At 40.3% G+C, this 17,341-nt stretch overlaps 1 protein-coding gene across 1 annotated transcript in view; it reads left to right on the top strand.

Moving 5' to 3' along the window:
- Nucleotides 1–17,341, top strand: part of LOC122815756 (asialoglycoprotein receptor 1-like) — a 348,015-nt gene that overhangs the window by 50,690 nt on the left and 279,984 nt on the right. The window contains exon 2 of the mRNA XM_044088521.1: nt 7,660–7,764. Coding sequence (XP_043944456.1) covers nt 7,660–7,764 — 105 coding nt within the window. The remainder of the gene's footprint in view (nt 1–7,659; nt 7,765–17,341) is intronic.

The raw sequence follows: 17,341 nt of genomic DNA, 5'->3' as shown, positions 1-17,341 counted from the left end.
AATCCTATTATCCTTATATAGTTTCTTCTGGATCTGTTTACTATGTCATCCAGATTTTCCTTTTGTCACTGTTGCTTTTTTCTATTTCTGGCAGCCTTCTGTTGAGTTCCTGCATCACTGATATGAGTGATCTCAGAGGTGCACTGTCATTTTCCAAGTCTTGGATTATATCTTCTTGCTAAATCACTTTGCCTAGTTGATTGCCTAGTGTTTTCCTTATTATGCCTACATCATCAGCGACTGTCATCATATTTTGTAACTGTTTACAAAGTGTTTTTTTTATGTAGAGCTGTTTAAACTCTGCCATTAGTTTCTTCCTTTTCTCTTAGTCTGTGATGTGAGTTTTTCTTGCTTTTTTCACTCAAAACCTATTTGATTAATTACTTTTTCCTGACCCTTTTTCCAGAGCTTTGTGTCCAAACATCAATCTTACTTAGGGTCTTTGGTGCCTTGAGAAAGGTGTTAAAGCCAAAGTATAATTGCATTACAAAATTTATATCAATGAAAAATACAGCCAGAGCTATGATTTACTGTCCTAGTAATTTTAGCTCATTGTAATTAAAATGTGGAAGTCATATTTCATTTACTGGGTAAAAATGCAAGCACTGCTACCTTCTGATCTAGTGCCCACTTCTTTTCCTCACTTAGTCGAGGAACAAAAATAAATGTTACCCAATTTGGATCTGACACTTCTAATTTAAGAGTAAGCCAGATTCTTTCATTGCACTCAACACTCCATAGGAGCAAAAATAAATAAACAAAAAAGGTTCTTTTCTTTACTTTTAAACTGTAGCAAACTCCTTACTACATTTGTAGCAAGTAGCTGATATAATTAATGCTACACAGAAAGCTAAAACCCTTTCTGAAGAGTAACAAACTGCTTTCTACTTTATAAGCAGTCATAGTAACTTACACCAGACAGAACAAATACTTCAGTTCTAACCAAAAAAAAAAAATCTTTATCTATATATATATATATATATATATATATATATATATATATATATATATATATTGCACACACACACACACACACACACACACACACACACACACACACACACACACACACACACACACACACATATTCTTTCTTTCTTAAACTGTATCAAGCCGCTTGCTGCTACAGTTTATGCCATAGATTGAGCACTAAGCACTTCTGTCCTTTTTAAATGTCAGTAGCGCAATGCAGCGAAGACTAATCCGTATCTACTGATTGTGACCCTAGTACTTTGAGCCTGGAGCAGCTGCCCCCCTTGTCCTACCTTAGCTATGTTAATCTTCATTTCCATGACCATGGCTGTGGTCTTTCCATTGTATGAAGTTATCTAATACAATTTCTGGTTTACCAGAACAAGATATATAAACAGTGAGATCTGTCAATTTAACAAAATTAAAGTGAAATGTCTAAATTTTGATTCAAAGTTCTAGAGTGAGGTTTTAACTGTAAAATGAAAGAATTGCAAGAAAGACATAACAACTGTATTTACAAAAGCAGTACAGAATTGAACAGCCTCTCAACATTTATATAAAAATCCTTATCCTAACTCTTGAGTTTGTGGACATTAAATTGTGCTAACGTCTGATGCGGCTGTGCTCTTCCTACTAGCTGGTACAATATAAATGCCCATATAAACACATGTCACAGGTTGTTGAACATGTAATCGAATGCTTACTGCCCTGGACTGTGCTAGGCATCATGCTCTGGGTTACACTTAGGGCACACTATGAAAGAATAGAACAAAGTTTTATCCCAAACTTACTTCATTATAAGATACAATAAGATAAGATTCCTTTACTGTCATTGCAGAAGTGCAGCGAAATTTGTAGCAATTCACCTAAGGTACATTCAGATATAATGAACATAAATGAATAAGAGAATACAATACAATACCAAACAATACAATATAATGTAATGCAATGCAGTAAATAAGTTGTTGCACTTGGATATATTGCACATGAAAAGAATAAAGTAAGGTACACAGGAATGTCAACATATACCTTAGAGTACAAATGGCTACTATCTGTACTCTGTGTGAGTATTTAGCATTGTTCAGTTTACACGTGGTCCTGGGACAGAAACTGTTATTGTCTGTTTGTCTGAGATGGAATGGACCTGAACCATCTGCCAGAAGGCAGCAGCAGCTGAAACAGGTGATGTACAGGGTGAAAAGGGTCTTTCAAGATTTTGATTGCCCTGTTGAGACAGTGAGAGCAAAAGAGTTCCTCCAAAGAGGGCATTGAGCAGCCAATGATTTTTTGGGCAGAGTTAATGATTCTTTGAAGGGCTTTCCTGTCTGCTTCCAAGTTGCTGGTATACCATGTGAAAATACAGTATGTCAGTGAATTTCAATAAAATAGTGGTAAAGACACCAGTAGCTTCTCTTGCAGAATGCTTTTTTGTGAGGATTCTCAGGAAATGGAGTCTCTGCTGTGGAGTTCCTTTGCCACATGTACACCTCGAAACTTGTAGGTAGGAACCCTTTCCACACAGTCTTCATTGATGTATATTAGGTTGTGATCTGTGTTGTGCCTCTTGAAATCTATTGAGAGTTTTCTTTTGTTTTGGCAGAGTTCAGGGAAATGTTGTTCTCAGTACACCATGCAGACAGTCTTTGAACTTCATCTATATATGCTGTCTCATCTCCTCCTGAAATACGTCCAACCACTGTGGTGTCATCTGCAAACTTAATGATGGTATTGGTAGTATGAGAGGGGACACGGTCATGTGTGTAAAGCATTTTCAAAAAGGGGCTCAGCACACAGCCTTCTGGGACACCAGTGTTTAGCCTGAGAATGCAGGAGAGTTATTGGCCTAGTCTAACCACCTGAGGATAGTTAGTCAAAAAGTCTTCAATCCAAAGGTAAGTAGGTTCTGAAAGTGAAAAATAAATAATGATACATGGCATGCAAACTAGTAACAAATGTCCTGTGACACCTTGCAGAAAGTAAGGCAATTATTTAAAAATTGTTGTTGTTTTTCTTTCGGCTTTTCCTGGTTAGGGGTAACCACAGTGGAACACCGGTCTGCTAATGTTTGGCAGTTGATTTTTTTTTTATGGTGCCGAGGTGCCAGCCCGACACCTAACCTTCAATGAAGGCACACCCATTTACGCATGTCTTTTGAATCCCACTTGACCATGGGGAGGACATGCAGACTAGATACAGAAGGCGCTCCAGCTGAGAATCGAACGGGAGAACCTCTTGCTGTGAGGCGACAACTCTATTGCTGCAACACCGCGGCTATATATAAGGCGATTATTTAAAAATACTGCTATAAAATATATTTAAAAATAACTTGTTAAAATAAAAATGTAAACCTCCTTGTACTTTATATTTATGACTCACAACCTGTATAGATGTCTGTCTGATAATATGTAATGAAACAAAAGAGGCCTTCCTTCTTTTCAATGGATGTTAAAGAAACTAGAGACAAACAGGCATTCACAACCTTTAATAGATACAGGCCTTTCATTGGAGGCCCAGGCCCTCCTCTTAGACAGGCCATCTAGTGCCCTGTACTTTCAAACATGGCATTTAAGCACAGTCATAAGACATTTTCCATGTCAAAAACAACAAAGCATACAGTTTCATTCTGTAATCATTGACCGGTGTTTGCATTCATTATAATTATGTTTAACCTTTATAGGTTCATAGGTTCATAGGTGTTTACTAGGCCTTTTTAAGCCTAGCCATGCATCCCAAATCTCTGAAAAGTTCTGATACCCTTGATAAGTGTAAGCATGGGCCAGGGAGATTAAGCATTTACAGGTTACCTGTGTCCATTAGAGACATAGGTGCCAAACAGGGATGAATTTCCAGTTTCCCATTCAGTTGTCCAAGTTGAACTTGAATTGGGTTAGGGAGGAAACTCTGCTTCACATGGATGGGGAGCCTCTTCCATAGATGGGGTAGTCTCTGAGATATATACCTATCTCTCCAGCAGGTCTTATTTATATCACAGGCAAGGTTTAAGTCTTTAGAATGGGTAATTCTGGTACTGTTCGTTTTGTGGATATGCAGGAGGTCCATCAGAGTGTGGACTGATAATGCCCTGTATGCCAGGCATAGGTCTGCCCTCAAAAGCCTGTAGGAGAGACGATACAGGGATAGGGCCTTGAGGTGGTCTGCACAGGACATGTTACTTACGCCCTGTATTCTTTTAGCAAGGAACCTCTGTGGGCGTTCCAATTGTTGGATATGCCTCATTAGGTACATAACAAAGGGGGCATTGTGCTCAGTGATAAGTCTGATGAATGCCAAATACAGTGGAACAATGACTTCCTTGGACATAGATGTGGAAAAGAAAAAAGGATTTCATTTTTCTCAAACACAGAGCACAATATAACTTGTCACAGTCTTATTGATACACTGTTGCTGGTCAGATGGAAATGAGGATGGATTTGGTTGAAACGAACTGCCCTTAAAGCTTAGCTGTATGAAAAAAGAAGATGAAATGGGAGATTCGTCTTTTATCCATTTATTTTTCAATAAAGCTTCTGTTTGTTTATTTATTTATTTATTATTTATTGACATTTGTTGACCGGGAAAGTCCACTGAGTCAAAAACACATTTTCAGTGGAGGCCCGGGGAGAAAAGCTCCACAATGAGTAAAATAACATCAGATGACAAAAGATAGGTAGTTATACAATTCTAGAAAAGAAAGAATTTACACCATATAAAATATATAGACAATTATCGCATCATAGCAAACTTTTTTACAGAAATTTATAATATATAATTTTGAAAATTACATGGTAATGACACAGTTACAGAACTTTTAATTAAGCCTGCTTCCAGAGAAATAAAATTTCTCAAAAGTCCAAGAGCAAAAAAAAAAAAAAAAAAGTTGGGTACAAATACCTCACAACAACACCCTACACCTGCATATTCATCTACTTGCTTATTATAACATCTAAGAGTGTGTATGTATGGAAATATCTGCAAGTCTGATGCAATGGTCCCTCACTAGAGATGAGCTTGACAGAACAACAGATAACAAATTAAACTGCTAAAAGATGAAAAACGTTTGCTGGATACAAAGTAGAACACATCCTGTGACATAATAAGCCACTGACTTTGATTATTTGGGGTCTATTTTCAGCCATCAAATGGAACTTGCATCGAATGGCTATTCCTCAAATGTTAATCATTGAATGTTATTTTACTGAGCAGGCGTGTCTCTGAAAATAAAATCATCGAATGGCCATAGTTGGCTGACATAACGAAAGCAAAACATACTACTTACTCACTCACTGGTAATTTAACTATAAGAATACCTGCACTTCTCCAATTTAGTGCAACCTTGGAGGTGGTAAATATAATTAGTGGGGATGGGGGCAGCAGCCCTTCACAACAGGAGGATTCAGCGAACAGTAGGCACTACTTATGCCCCCTACACCCCCCAATAATTTTATATATATATATATATATATATATATATATATATATATATATATATAGGTGCCTCTATGCTGAGATTAAGGTTAAATATAAAAGTGCAGATATTCCATGGTAGCAATGCCTCCAGATCTCTAGCTTAAGTAAACAGGTTGACAGGGTGAGGAATTACTAAACTATGGAACTGAGGTGGAAACCTCACACCAGTGATGTCCACAATAAGCTTCTTTTGAGAATTTAGGCACTGATTGATAACTATGACCACAAAGCTTTTGAAGGAGACAGACAACAATAAATGAAGTAAATGTAGACACAGACAGAAGCTAATACATACAACTTACTCTCACAATTGACAGGAAATGGCACCTTGCCTTTTTACCCCCTCACTTTAAGGAAATACACTTGTGGCATACAACTCCCCACTTATTACAATGCTGGGGCTGGGAGATGCTAGGTAATGGAGGTGTGGGCAGTAGACTGCCCATTATTTGCATCTACTCTGGACTTGTGAGCATGCAAAATGGATGCATATTAATGTTTATGGCACAGCATGCTGAGCCGTGTGAAAACCAGTATTGCCTTTGCACTACATGGGTTTTGGATTCTTGGCATACCCATAAGGGACTATGATCTATCACTTTCACAGTGCAAGTGGTTGGTACACCTACAGCTGACAACATATAAAATCACCTTTAGACACTGGAGGTTGTTGACAAAATATGTGGTGACTGATTTTCACTGTTACAGCCAGAGGCTATGCATGGCTATGTGCCTGGACACTGACATTGATTTATTCAATGAGCTATGGGATAGTCATTTTTTCTTTGTCTGGGACAATGCTATTTGGTGAAGTCTGTACTGTACTTTTGTTTCACAATAACAACTTCTAATGAACTGGTTATCACTGATTCTTTGGGATATGTTATACAACTTGATCTATGAGTTAGACCTATGTTTTGTGGGTTTGTGATACATTTTACATAATTTTTATGGACAATACAGTGTCTGTACTCTCATATATACCTTGTTATGACAGCTTTTATTACTATGGTAGTGCAACAAAGTGTTAAGAAAGGTTGCCTCTTTATTTGTGTTTTTAACTAATGAACATCTATCCATCTTTATTTCACCATCTCCGAGTTCCTTGTCTGATACTCTGATGTCCAGTTGTGGACAATAGCCAATTTAGTTTTGTTTGCCGTTTAATACCTGTATTCATTGTTATTTATATAAAGGTTTATTGTATCAAATATTCTGTAAAATGGATTATTATTAATGTGATATTAGTAACATTAATTTGAGTGTACATATTTCATGTTTTCTACTGGGAAAATTAATCTGACTGTATATATTTTCATGTTTTATACTGAGAAATCACATTATAAGCATCATGGATGTAGCCACAATTTTTGAAACAGTACCTCAACTTCCAGAATCCCTCAGCCCCCTCTTATAATTGTTCCACCTCCTTCCTAACTCTAGATGGTAGATGGGCCATGTTTATGTTCAATATACACAAATCTCAGAAATCATGAAATGACAGACTTAAACAAATGAAACCAGAGATAGACAAAGAGCGAGAGAGAGATGTATACCGAGAGATAGAGAGGAACAGACATTTAAATATGCCAGCCTTTTAAATTTAAATTCTGGATTGGCTCACTGTACCTAAACACACAAATAGAAACTGAAATATATGGCATTTATGATATATATCATGCTACCCTCAGCCAAGGCAGAATGGCAGTGTTTGTAGTCCCTACACTCTGGGACATTCTTCATTACTTACAAGAACTACACTGAGATTATAGCACCTTGTTAGTGGAGCAGCACTGATTAGTTTTATTGTTTATAAGCTTAGCATTTTCAAAGAATCGTGTTACTGTGCTGGTGGATTCCTTATTCTATAAAATGTCCATTGCTTTTAATTCAGAATTTAACTTCTCATTTATCTTTTTTTACAACATCTTACTTTATATTCACATTGTTTGGATTAATTTTAGATTATATTTTATGTCACTGTTTATGAATCTTTCTAGTTTAATGAATATTTGCTTATTTACATACTTTTTGGTAGAATGGTTTAGTTCACTAGGACATTGGACTGTAATATGTATTTAATGTCAAGTGCAATGTTCTCACAAATGGACGTAATATCCAACTCGCTTAATTTATCTGTCAGACTGACTAATGTTATCTGTGCTTTAAATCAGGGAAACCAGAAGACACTATATTAAATACGTTTTGTTTTTCTCTTAGACAATCAAGCACAGAATGAACTAATGGAGTCACAGGATGCTCTGGAAAAGATGAAAGGATCACTTTTGGATATGAATTCAACCTTGTCACACCAGCTAGAAAAATGTAAGTTTGCAGATTTCATATCTATAATTTGTTTTACGTTCAGTACAAAACAGGCCTGTAAAATTAAGTTGAATATTACACCATTAATCTTAATTTCTGTTTGCATTTTGTGCCTATTGATTCTTAGAGTCAAACATTCTCCAAGGCTATTAAGTCTTATGGCCATTCATGCCTTGCTAGTACCGTCCCTTGGGTTGCACCTCCTTTCTTCTGGAGGTCCACACCATTCAGCCCCAGAGTAAATATGTGGATATCCATCCAGTCCTCCAGTTTATGTTTAAATGAAGATAGTGAGTCACACTGCTTAACATACAGAGGAAGTATATTGTAGAGGTTTGGGAATTGCTGAGTTATAAACCTGTCTCTGCACCTTATTTTATTTTTTGGTAAAGATTTAGGTCTCTGGTTTAAGTATTCATGGAGATATTGGACTTGTGAAGAAACAGGAGGTCCAAGACAGTCGGGTCTCTAATGGCATGATAAGTGAGACGGAGATCTCACATCAAAAATCTAAAGCACTGAATAAAGGGACAGACCCTCAAGGACTTTTTGCCTGTGATCTTCCTGGTTAGAGACTTTTGTATCTTTCTAATTTTGTTTGATATGTTTAGAAACATACATCCCAAAGGCGGCATCGTCTTTGACAAGTGATCTGATAAATGCTAAGCATAATGTAGTGGTTATTCCATTTAAACCTTGATAACATTTCACTGGCATTCAGACAAGATAAATAAAAGTATTTCCTGACAAAAAGTGCCATGTGATGGTCAAACAAAAGGGCAACATTAACGCAAATACTTTGGTCAATGACTACATTTTCAGTTTGTAACACATCTAAGTAATACACTTCTCTAAAAACTAGTAATTACACCATGTTCATATCTTTCCTTAACTTTTCTGCATCACATTTTATATCAAACTGTGGTGGTGAATGTACATCCTCACACAGAGAAAATGTTCTAGGTCAATCTTCCAGAAACACTGCCCCTAGATTCACAAATGGATATTTTCCATGTAGGAACAATGTAGGAGCTCCTACATGGAAAATGGCCACTGAGCAATCCAGGAAAGTGCCATTTTCACATGCACGATCGGCTCTACAGTGTTCCTGCACAGAAAGCCATGCGGTATGCAAATCACCTCATTTGCTGGTAAAAAAAACATGCAAATTAAGTAATTTTGTGATCCATGAAGCTGGCTGGACTCTGTGTCAGAATAGTGTCAGAGCAGAAATGTATTCAGTTAGTAACTGAATACATTTCTGCATCTGAGCAATTGCAGTCAAACACACATGCCAACGGCCAAATGTAAGGCCACTGGCATTAATAAATGTTTATTTTTAAACTTTTTTTGGCCGATCACAGCTGTTTAAGCTTGGGGCAGTGGCGACCAAATGGGATTGTGCTGAAAAAAAAAAAAAAGAAAAGTCAAGTTTAAGATACTTCCTCATTTTGCCATTGTAGTCAATGGCATGCAGGATGTAAACAATACCAGGGAGCACTGGTTGTCAAGGGGAAAGGGTCCATCTAAGTGCAGTAACTAAGGACTTACACACTGGGGTATGCAAATGAGGGGAGTTATACTGAATCACAGATTTCCCCAAAGTGTCAGCTTGTACCTAACCGTGTAGGTGCAGCAATACAACAGTGCAAGTATAAGAGATGAATGACTTTATAAGGAGGTGTGTCATGCTTGCTGAAAGCTCATTGGAGATCTGTGGCCCATGTTTGGCCTTAGCTAAGCACAGCTAAGGAAGGGGGTGTGTCTGAGGCTGTATTGTCTTATTCCATGAAATACAGAACATGTCTTCGCTTCTAGGGAGGGCCAGTTCTTCTTAAAATTGCTTACATTAGATAAGTGGTGTGCATGGCACTCAGTTCACCTATAAAAATAGCAGAATTGTTTACATTTGAGCACAGCATATGCCTGGGGCATCTCAGGGCTTAAATAGGGAGGAAGTGGGAAGGAGAAACAGCACTAGGAAGGCAATCAAGGAGAACTAGCATAGCTGGCAGGTGGAATGTATCAGAATCAGCCAATTAGACATGCAGCATCCCAGCATTCTAATGTAAATAATACAAACACCCTACAGACTGCTTTTTCCCACAAACTCTACACCACTGGTGTACACAGATGGGGATTTTTAACTGGCAAAAATAAATATGTTTGAGGCTGTGGCTGCTTTACTCCATCAATATGTGCTAGAGAATGAGGGTGGTGAGGAAGAGAATACTGACAACCAACCCACAGTGAGGAGGAGGAAGAGAATAATGTACTGACCCAGGGTAACCTACCAGGGCCTACATGAGCAGGAGATAGTAGAGCGCTATACAGTGGACAGGGACATTCTACAGCAAATCATTGAGCTGTGTTGGCCATGCCTTACACACAGAACTAATAGAGGGGAACTCATCCTAGTGGACACCAAGGAATGTCTAGGCTTAAGTATACTAGCCACAGGTACCTTACAAAGACCAAGTGGGGATATCATGGGGGTCTCACAGGCATCAAAATCCAGGATACTCCACCAGTTCCTGGACGCCATGACACAACATGCCAATGAACACATATATTTCCCCACTGCCCATGAGGCGCTGACCACACGTATGCGTCTCTTCTACCATATAGCAGAATACCCTGAGGTAGTTGGTGCTATAGACTGTATGCACATCCACATCTACCACCACAACTACCACCCGATGAGTGAGGCAGGGTCTACATAAACCGTAAGGGCTTCCCCTCTATCAACTGCCAGGTCATGAGTGATGCACAGGGCATTATCATGAATGTGTGTGCTGGCAGCCCTGGAAGCTATCATGACTCTCACATCTGGCATTGCTCACAGCTCTATCAGGCGTTTGCCAGGGGGGAACATCCCATATGGCTATCTAGTAAGGGATGTTGGCTATGCACTGGAGCCTTGGCTGATGACACCCATCAGAAATGCACACACACCTGAACAAGAACACCATAATGAGGCATATGCACAAACCAAGATCATTGTAGAGCATGTGTTTAGGATACTCAAGTCCCGGTTCCGTTGTCCTGACATATCTGGTGGAGCCTTGCAGTAGTCTTCAGCTACATGTCCACAAATGTCTGTAACATGTGCAATGCTACACAATATGATCCTGCGGAAATAGCTGCAGCAGGAACAGCACAGTTCAGGGCCACACAGCCCACCCACCACTGCCAAGGCCAGCACAAGCACAGAGGGACTCAGAGGAGGAACATCTTGAGCCTGCTCCTGTAGGCAGAAGGAGTCATGCACAGTATGCCCAGGCATGACACTGTAGGGACTCAGGGACTGATACCTCTCTCTGACTCGCACATACAGTAAAAGGGATGCCAAACATGACATTACCTGTGCCTTACTAGGTATAGGGAGTGTACTACGTGTATCCGACATAGTCAGCCCTCCAGCACAGTCCTCAATACTGGTCCAGCAACAAGGTAAGTCACCCTTCCTATCAATTACTGAGTGGAGTAGTATGTTCTCATACTTGTATGTATGATACGGGTGCAAGCATGCAAGGGAATTGGGTGGCTGAATGGGATAGCAGCAGACAGCTATATGGGACAGCAGAAAATTCATAACATACTGGTGTCAACATACTAAGCAGCACTACAAAAGGTGACAACCCCCACTGCAGTACATGTGATGGCCCAAAGAACTGTGGGTGTCAATATGTCACACACATGGATGTCAATGAGGGTCACATATCCACCACCAGCCAGACCCAGCAGGACAGGTTTAGATGACCATGAAAAAAGGCTGGGCTAAGGCCCCCAAATGATGGCAATGGTGAACAGCCCCCCTGCCAGACCTACACAGACATACTACAACTGGTCTGGCAGTTGCATTCCAGTTCTGAAGGGTAAGAAGTCTGAAACTCAAATATATGCCATTAAGATCTAACATGTGTACTCTACTTATGCCTCCTGTCTGCATCATAGGTTGCAATACAATATGAAATGGAAGCCAACAGAGTAACTGAAATACCAGTACAGTCATATCAAATGTTAAAGACTGCAGGTGTGCACCCCACTCCCACAATCCCATGTAGAAATGCAGTAACAGATGGCCTGCAGCACTCTCAAATGGCCTACAGTCCTCTGGCAAAGGCGCATGCCTCACCCATAGTGCCAATGTATGGAATGTCAGGGGGTCCCAACTAACAACCTAACAGTAAACAGAAAACAAATGCAAGGCCATGTTGACAAATGCCAGTAGCATGCCTCCCCATGTCCTACTGCAAGGCTTGTAGATCAGGCCATAAATACTACTGGGATAAAGGCCCAACTATAGGGATACCTCCGTGGTATAGCTTATATAATGTTAGTGGAGAAGAGATTAATAGGGGGGTGTAAAAGCAAGGATGTCATGGAGTGTGTGAGGTCTGAAACTCTAATGTCCACCCATACTACTCCTGACTGCAAACCCATGAATGAATAGCCACAAAACCACTTGTAAACCACAATGTGAAAGTAAACTGACCAGATATGAGTTCTACCTCTGGATGACCTGGGTGTATCTGTACAGCTGAGAGTTATGGCCCCAGCAGGATATGGTCATTCCGTGAAGATGAAAAAAGCACAAGGAAGGGAACCGCAGCCAACATACTAACAAGGTGCTACACCATTTACACAGAACCAGCAGTCTATTGTCTGTAGCTGCCCCTCCACAATGGCAGGTGTGTGCCAGAATGTGTAGTCTATATGCCTCAGAATATTGGTCTCAGCTTCATTCATCTTGTATTTCCTGGTAAATAACTGTGAGCAAAGAATGATAACTGTCAGTAGTTGATGACATGACACATCACAGTGTAAAACAGTACATATGTCAGAATATCTATGCTACAACCAAACATGTCACACAAGCAGCACAGACAGCAATAGATACAGTATCCCCTGTATATTAAGCCCATTGTGTCTCCATATTGGCATCCTATCTACAGATATCCTGCAGAAACAGTTTGCTAGGTGTAGGTGTAGCACACAAAGCCCTGAACTGGAGTCCAACCCTCCCTGGAATGGATGCACACACTCAATATAGAAGGTTATACTGGGCATGCTACTATACTTAGAGAAATGAATCCCATGTCTCACAATACAGTGGACTACAGATATCAGTTATTCACAGCTGTCTGTGCACACACATCAAATTGTACACCGTTGATACTTCACACATACACACACACACACACACACACACACACACACACACACACACACACACACACACACACACACACACACACACACACACACCTTGGATAGGAATACACACACATATCTAAGGCCAACATAATATAATATGTCAAACATACACACACAGAGATGTGGGGAAGAGAAAGACAGACAGCGACAGAGAGAATCCCATTATGAGGCCTGTCCCACCCACTACACATACCATTGGCCTATATCACATGATGTGCTGATATCATTCACAGTAGAAATACCTTTGGTTAGCGTCAGGCTATAGTGTCAGTGGTGCTTGTGATAACTGAGTAACACTACAGTATAAATAGGCATTCCTGTAGCAGTTGTAATCTCATTCCTGTATGTGTTAGTGTGTGTCTGTGTGTGTGTGTGTGTGTGTGTGTGTGTGTGTGTGTGTGTGTGTGTTTCTAGAAAAATGTGGTTGAGGTCATTCAGACTCACAAAATCTTCTGTACCCTTTCTTTAGCATTGCTGCTGATGTCAATCACCTTCAAAGATAGATTTGGACAACTCTGCACCATATAAATACTTGTGATTACTGTGTAATACTATATTGCAGGAAACTAGTTAGGTAGGAGTTCCAATCCTGATCTTGAAAACTGTGTAAATGTGAGTATTTGTGTAAGAAAGTGTGTATATCCTTGTAGAGATCTAGTTTTGTTGTCGTTCACACTTGCAACACTTCCCTTACTCCTCCTTTAGCACTGCTGATGATGTGACTCACCTTCAAAGATACCTTTGGACAGCTCTCCAACATTTAAGCTCCATGGCATTTCTGAAAGCTGCATAATACTGTAGGTGTAACATACTAGTTAGGTAGGTGTTCCAATCCTCATCTTTGCAACTGTGTAAATATGAGTGTTTGTCTGAGAGAGTGTGTTTATCCTTGCAGTGACCTGATTTTGTAGTCATTTACACTTACAACACTTCCCTTACCCTTCCTATAGCTCTGCTGCTGATGTCACTCACCTTCAAAGATACCTTTGCACAGTTCTCTAACATCTAAAGTCCATGGCATGTGGGATAAATGCAGGACAATGTAGTAGAAATAACTACAAAGATATGGCTGTAAATCTCATTGATTCAAATTCATCTCTGGTAAGTGTTTGTGTGTGTAGATGTATATGTATGTACCCCAAAGATTTTGGCCCCATTTACACCCAGTACACATCTCAGTGTCTGACTTTAGAAGTCCTGCAGATATCATCCACCTTAGAAGTACCTGTTGGCAACCTTAAACCATGTAAGGTCAGTGGTGCATGTGGTAAGTGCGTAATATAATGGTCTGAAAAGATAGTTAGATAGGGTTTTGAACCTGGCAAATGTAAATGAGTGTGTAGGGAAAGTTTTTTTTTGGAATCTCTCACCCAATGCAAGTATTTACAGGGGCTGGTGATGTTTCTCACCTTAGAAGTAACTTGGGATATCATCCATCCTATAAGCTCTGTGGTGCATGTGATAAATGCAGTACACTGTAGTATTAATAACTATGTAGGTACTGGTTTGAATCTCGTCTCTGACAAGTGTTTGTGTGGGTACATATGTAATTCCATACCTCCAAGACTTTGGCCCCATTTACACCCAGTACACATTTCAGTGCCTGACTTTAGCAGTCCTGCAGATATCATCCAACTTAGAAGTACCTGTTGGCATCCCTAAACCATATAAGGTCAGTGGTGCATATGATAAGTGTGTAAACATAATGGTCCAAAAAAATCATTTGAGGTTTGAACCTCATGCCTGGTAAATGTAAATGTGTGTAGGGTAAACATTTTTTGGAATCTCTCATCCACTACATCACCCAATGCCAGTATTTACAAGGGGTGGTGATGTTCCTCACCTTAGAAGTACCTTGGGACAGGAGTTCTAATCACAATATTGGCAGGTGTGCGTGTTTGTGTGTGTGTTTATGCATGTGTGTTTGAATCATGTACTATCTGGCACATATCATTTTTGACCTGTGTAGTACCCTCTACACTTCCCTTCACTCAAATTTAGTAGACCTGTTGATATCATCAACCTCAGAAGTACCTTTGGTAGAGTTGGATATGTATAAGCTCTGTGGCACATCTCATAACTGCATAGCATCATAATAAGAACACCTAGGTAGGCAGGAGTTCCAATTTCAATACTTGCAGATGTATGGGTGTGTGAATTATGTACTATCTGCCTCATACCATTTTTGACCTGTGTACTTCCCTTCACTCCAGTTTAGTAGACCTGCTCATGTTATCCACCTCACAAATACCTTTGGTAGAAGTGGCTATGCATAAGCTCTGTGGTGCATCTCATAACCGTATAGCACTATAGTAGGAATATCAAGTTAGACAGGAGTTCTAATCCCTGTAGTGGCAGGTGTGTGTGTGTGTGTGTGTGTGTGTGTGTGTGTGTGTGTGTGTGTGTGTGTGTGTGTGTGTGAATCATGTGCTATCTGGCTCATACCATTTTTGACCTGTGTACTACCCTTTATACTTCCATTCACTCTAATTTAGTATACCGGTTGATGTCATCCACCTTAGAAGTACCTTTGGAAGACGGGGAAATGTATAAGCTCTATGGCAGGTCTGATAACTGTGTAGCACTATAGTAGAAATACCTTAATAGGCAGGAGTTCTAGTCCTAATGCTGCCAACTGTTTGTGTGTTGGTGAGGATGTGTGGCCTATATCATTTTGATGTGTATACCATACACGGCTGGTGACCACCTCCCGCTGCCATTACTTTATATAGTGTGGTGACAGCATCTATCTCACATGCAGCAAGTTAAACCATTGTACAGTCCTCTGTACAATGTGTCTGGAATATCCATATGTTTGAACCCTATATATGGATGGACATGGTCTGTGTGCCTTAACAATGCACATGTATGTGATATTATAGCCAAATTGGCCACAGTAAGTGTAATGACACATATGGCAGCATGAGGTATCATACCTGACTGAAACATCATGCTGATAGAATGTCTACCACCTTCACAGGTGGCCTGCCTTGTATGTGCAATACATGAGTACAGATGCTTGGCTTTACAAGTGAACTGTACCTGTTATGGGTCACATTAAAGGCTGGAAGATGTGTGGACTGCCATATTATGGTCCTAATTAGTATGTAACAGAAACACATTGCATCTTAAGAGAGGTGTGTATACAATTTATATCCACTGTATACCAGTAATGTGTCATGCATAACCTTACCTTAGGCCATTTGTCCAGCACAATTTGCTGGCCTCTGTCCAGACATGTTGGCACTGACAAGTTGTGAGGTATGCTGCAGGAACATTGAATTCATGTCAGATAGGTCCTAGTGGTGACCACTGTGAGGCAATACAGTTAACCCCAGCACAAATGAACATGCACAACAAGCAATATAGCTATTACATAAAGCAATATAGCTATTACTGCTGGTTGTGTGCATGGTAAATTGCATGCGTTTCACATGCCTGGGGTATTGCCAGGCAACAGCAGAATGATGTAATCCTCACTAGTTTCAGGCTGCTATCCCATATGCAGACCAGAGGGTTCTAGGTAGTTGTGAGAAGGAGTTAGTGTCAGCAGACAAACATGTGGCCTTGGCAGAGGATGGATGCAGCATGTCTGCACATCTACAGTACTAACCACAATAATATAGAATGTCCTGTCCTCACCATAGATGTGCACCTCTGTGCATTAGACAACCTCATCCACAACTGCAATCAGACCTGTCACATGCATGTAGATACAATACAAATACATGTATGTCTGATACATTAGTGTACTAATCCCCACTAGGCCCTTACCTGCACAATCCTCGTCCAGTGTGTGTGTGTGTGTGTGTGTGTGTGTGTGTGTGTGTGTGTGTGTGTGTGTGTGTGTGTGTGTGTGTGCGTGTGTGCGTGTGTGCATGTGTATGTGTGTGTGTGTGTGTGTGTGTGTGCAACCCACCTCCACAATGCTTCCCTCAGCTTCATAGCTTGTGTGTTTGGCATGTGGCCCAAGTGTGGTGTGGATCTCCTCAGTGGGTGTCATTGGGGGATGGATGGCTCTGCACCCAACTGTGGCTAGCCAGTCTCTCGCTACAGCAGCAGCCCATTGATGGGAATGGCATTTGAGGTCGGTGGCCTGATGCTGCACATGCACATAACTTCTGCTGTACAGGCCAGCATCATTTACCCTGTGGACCACACTTTTCCACATAGGTTCATAGGTTCATAGCTAGGTCTTAAGTTAGAAGCACAAGGGCCTAAGTAAGCCTAGCTAACAAGGTTCCCTGGCTTACACCACCCAGGACAATCCTCAACTGCACATCTTCTGCGCTCCGTCCATATGACATGGTATAATGCCCAATCACATATTGGGTGATGATGTCTGTTTCCCCAACAC

This window comes from Protopterus annectens, chromosome 1.part1, assembly GCF_019279795.1.
Source record: "Protopterus annectens isolate FY-2018-M chromosome 1.part1, PAN1.0, whole genome shotgun sequence".
NCBI classification, from domain to species: Eukaryota; Metazoa; Chordata; order Ceratodontiformes; family Protopteridae; genus Protopterus; species Protopterus annectens.
Note: the sequence above shows the minus strand (reverse complement) of the source record. Positions and strands in the feature narration are given on the sequence as shown.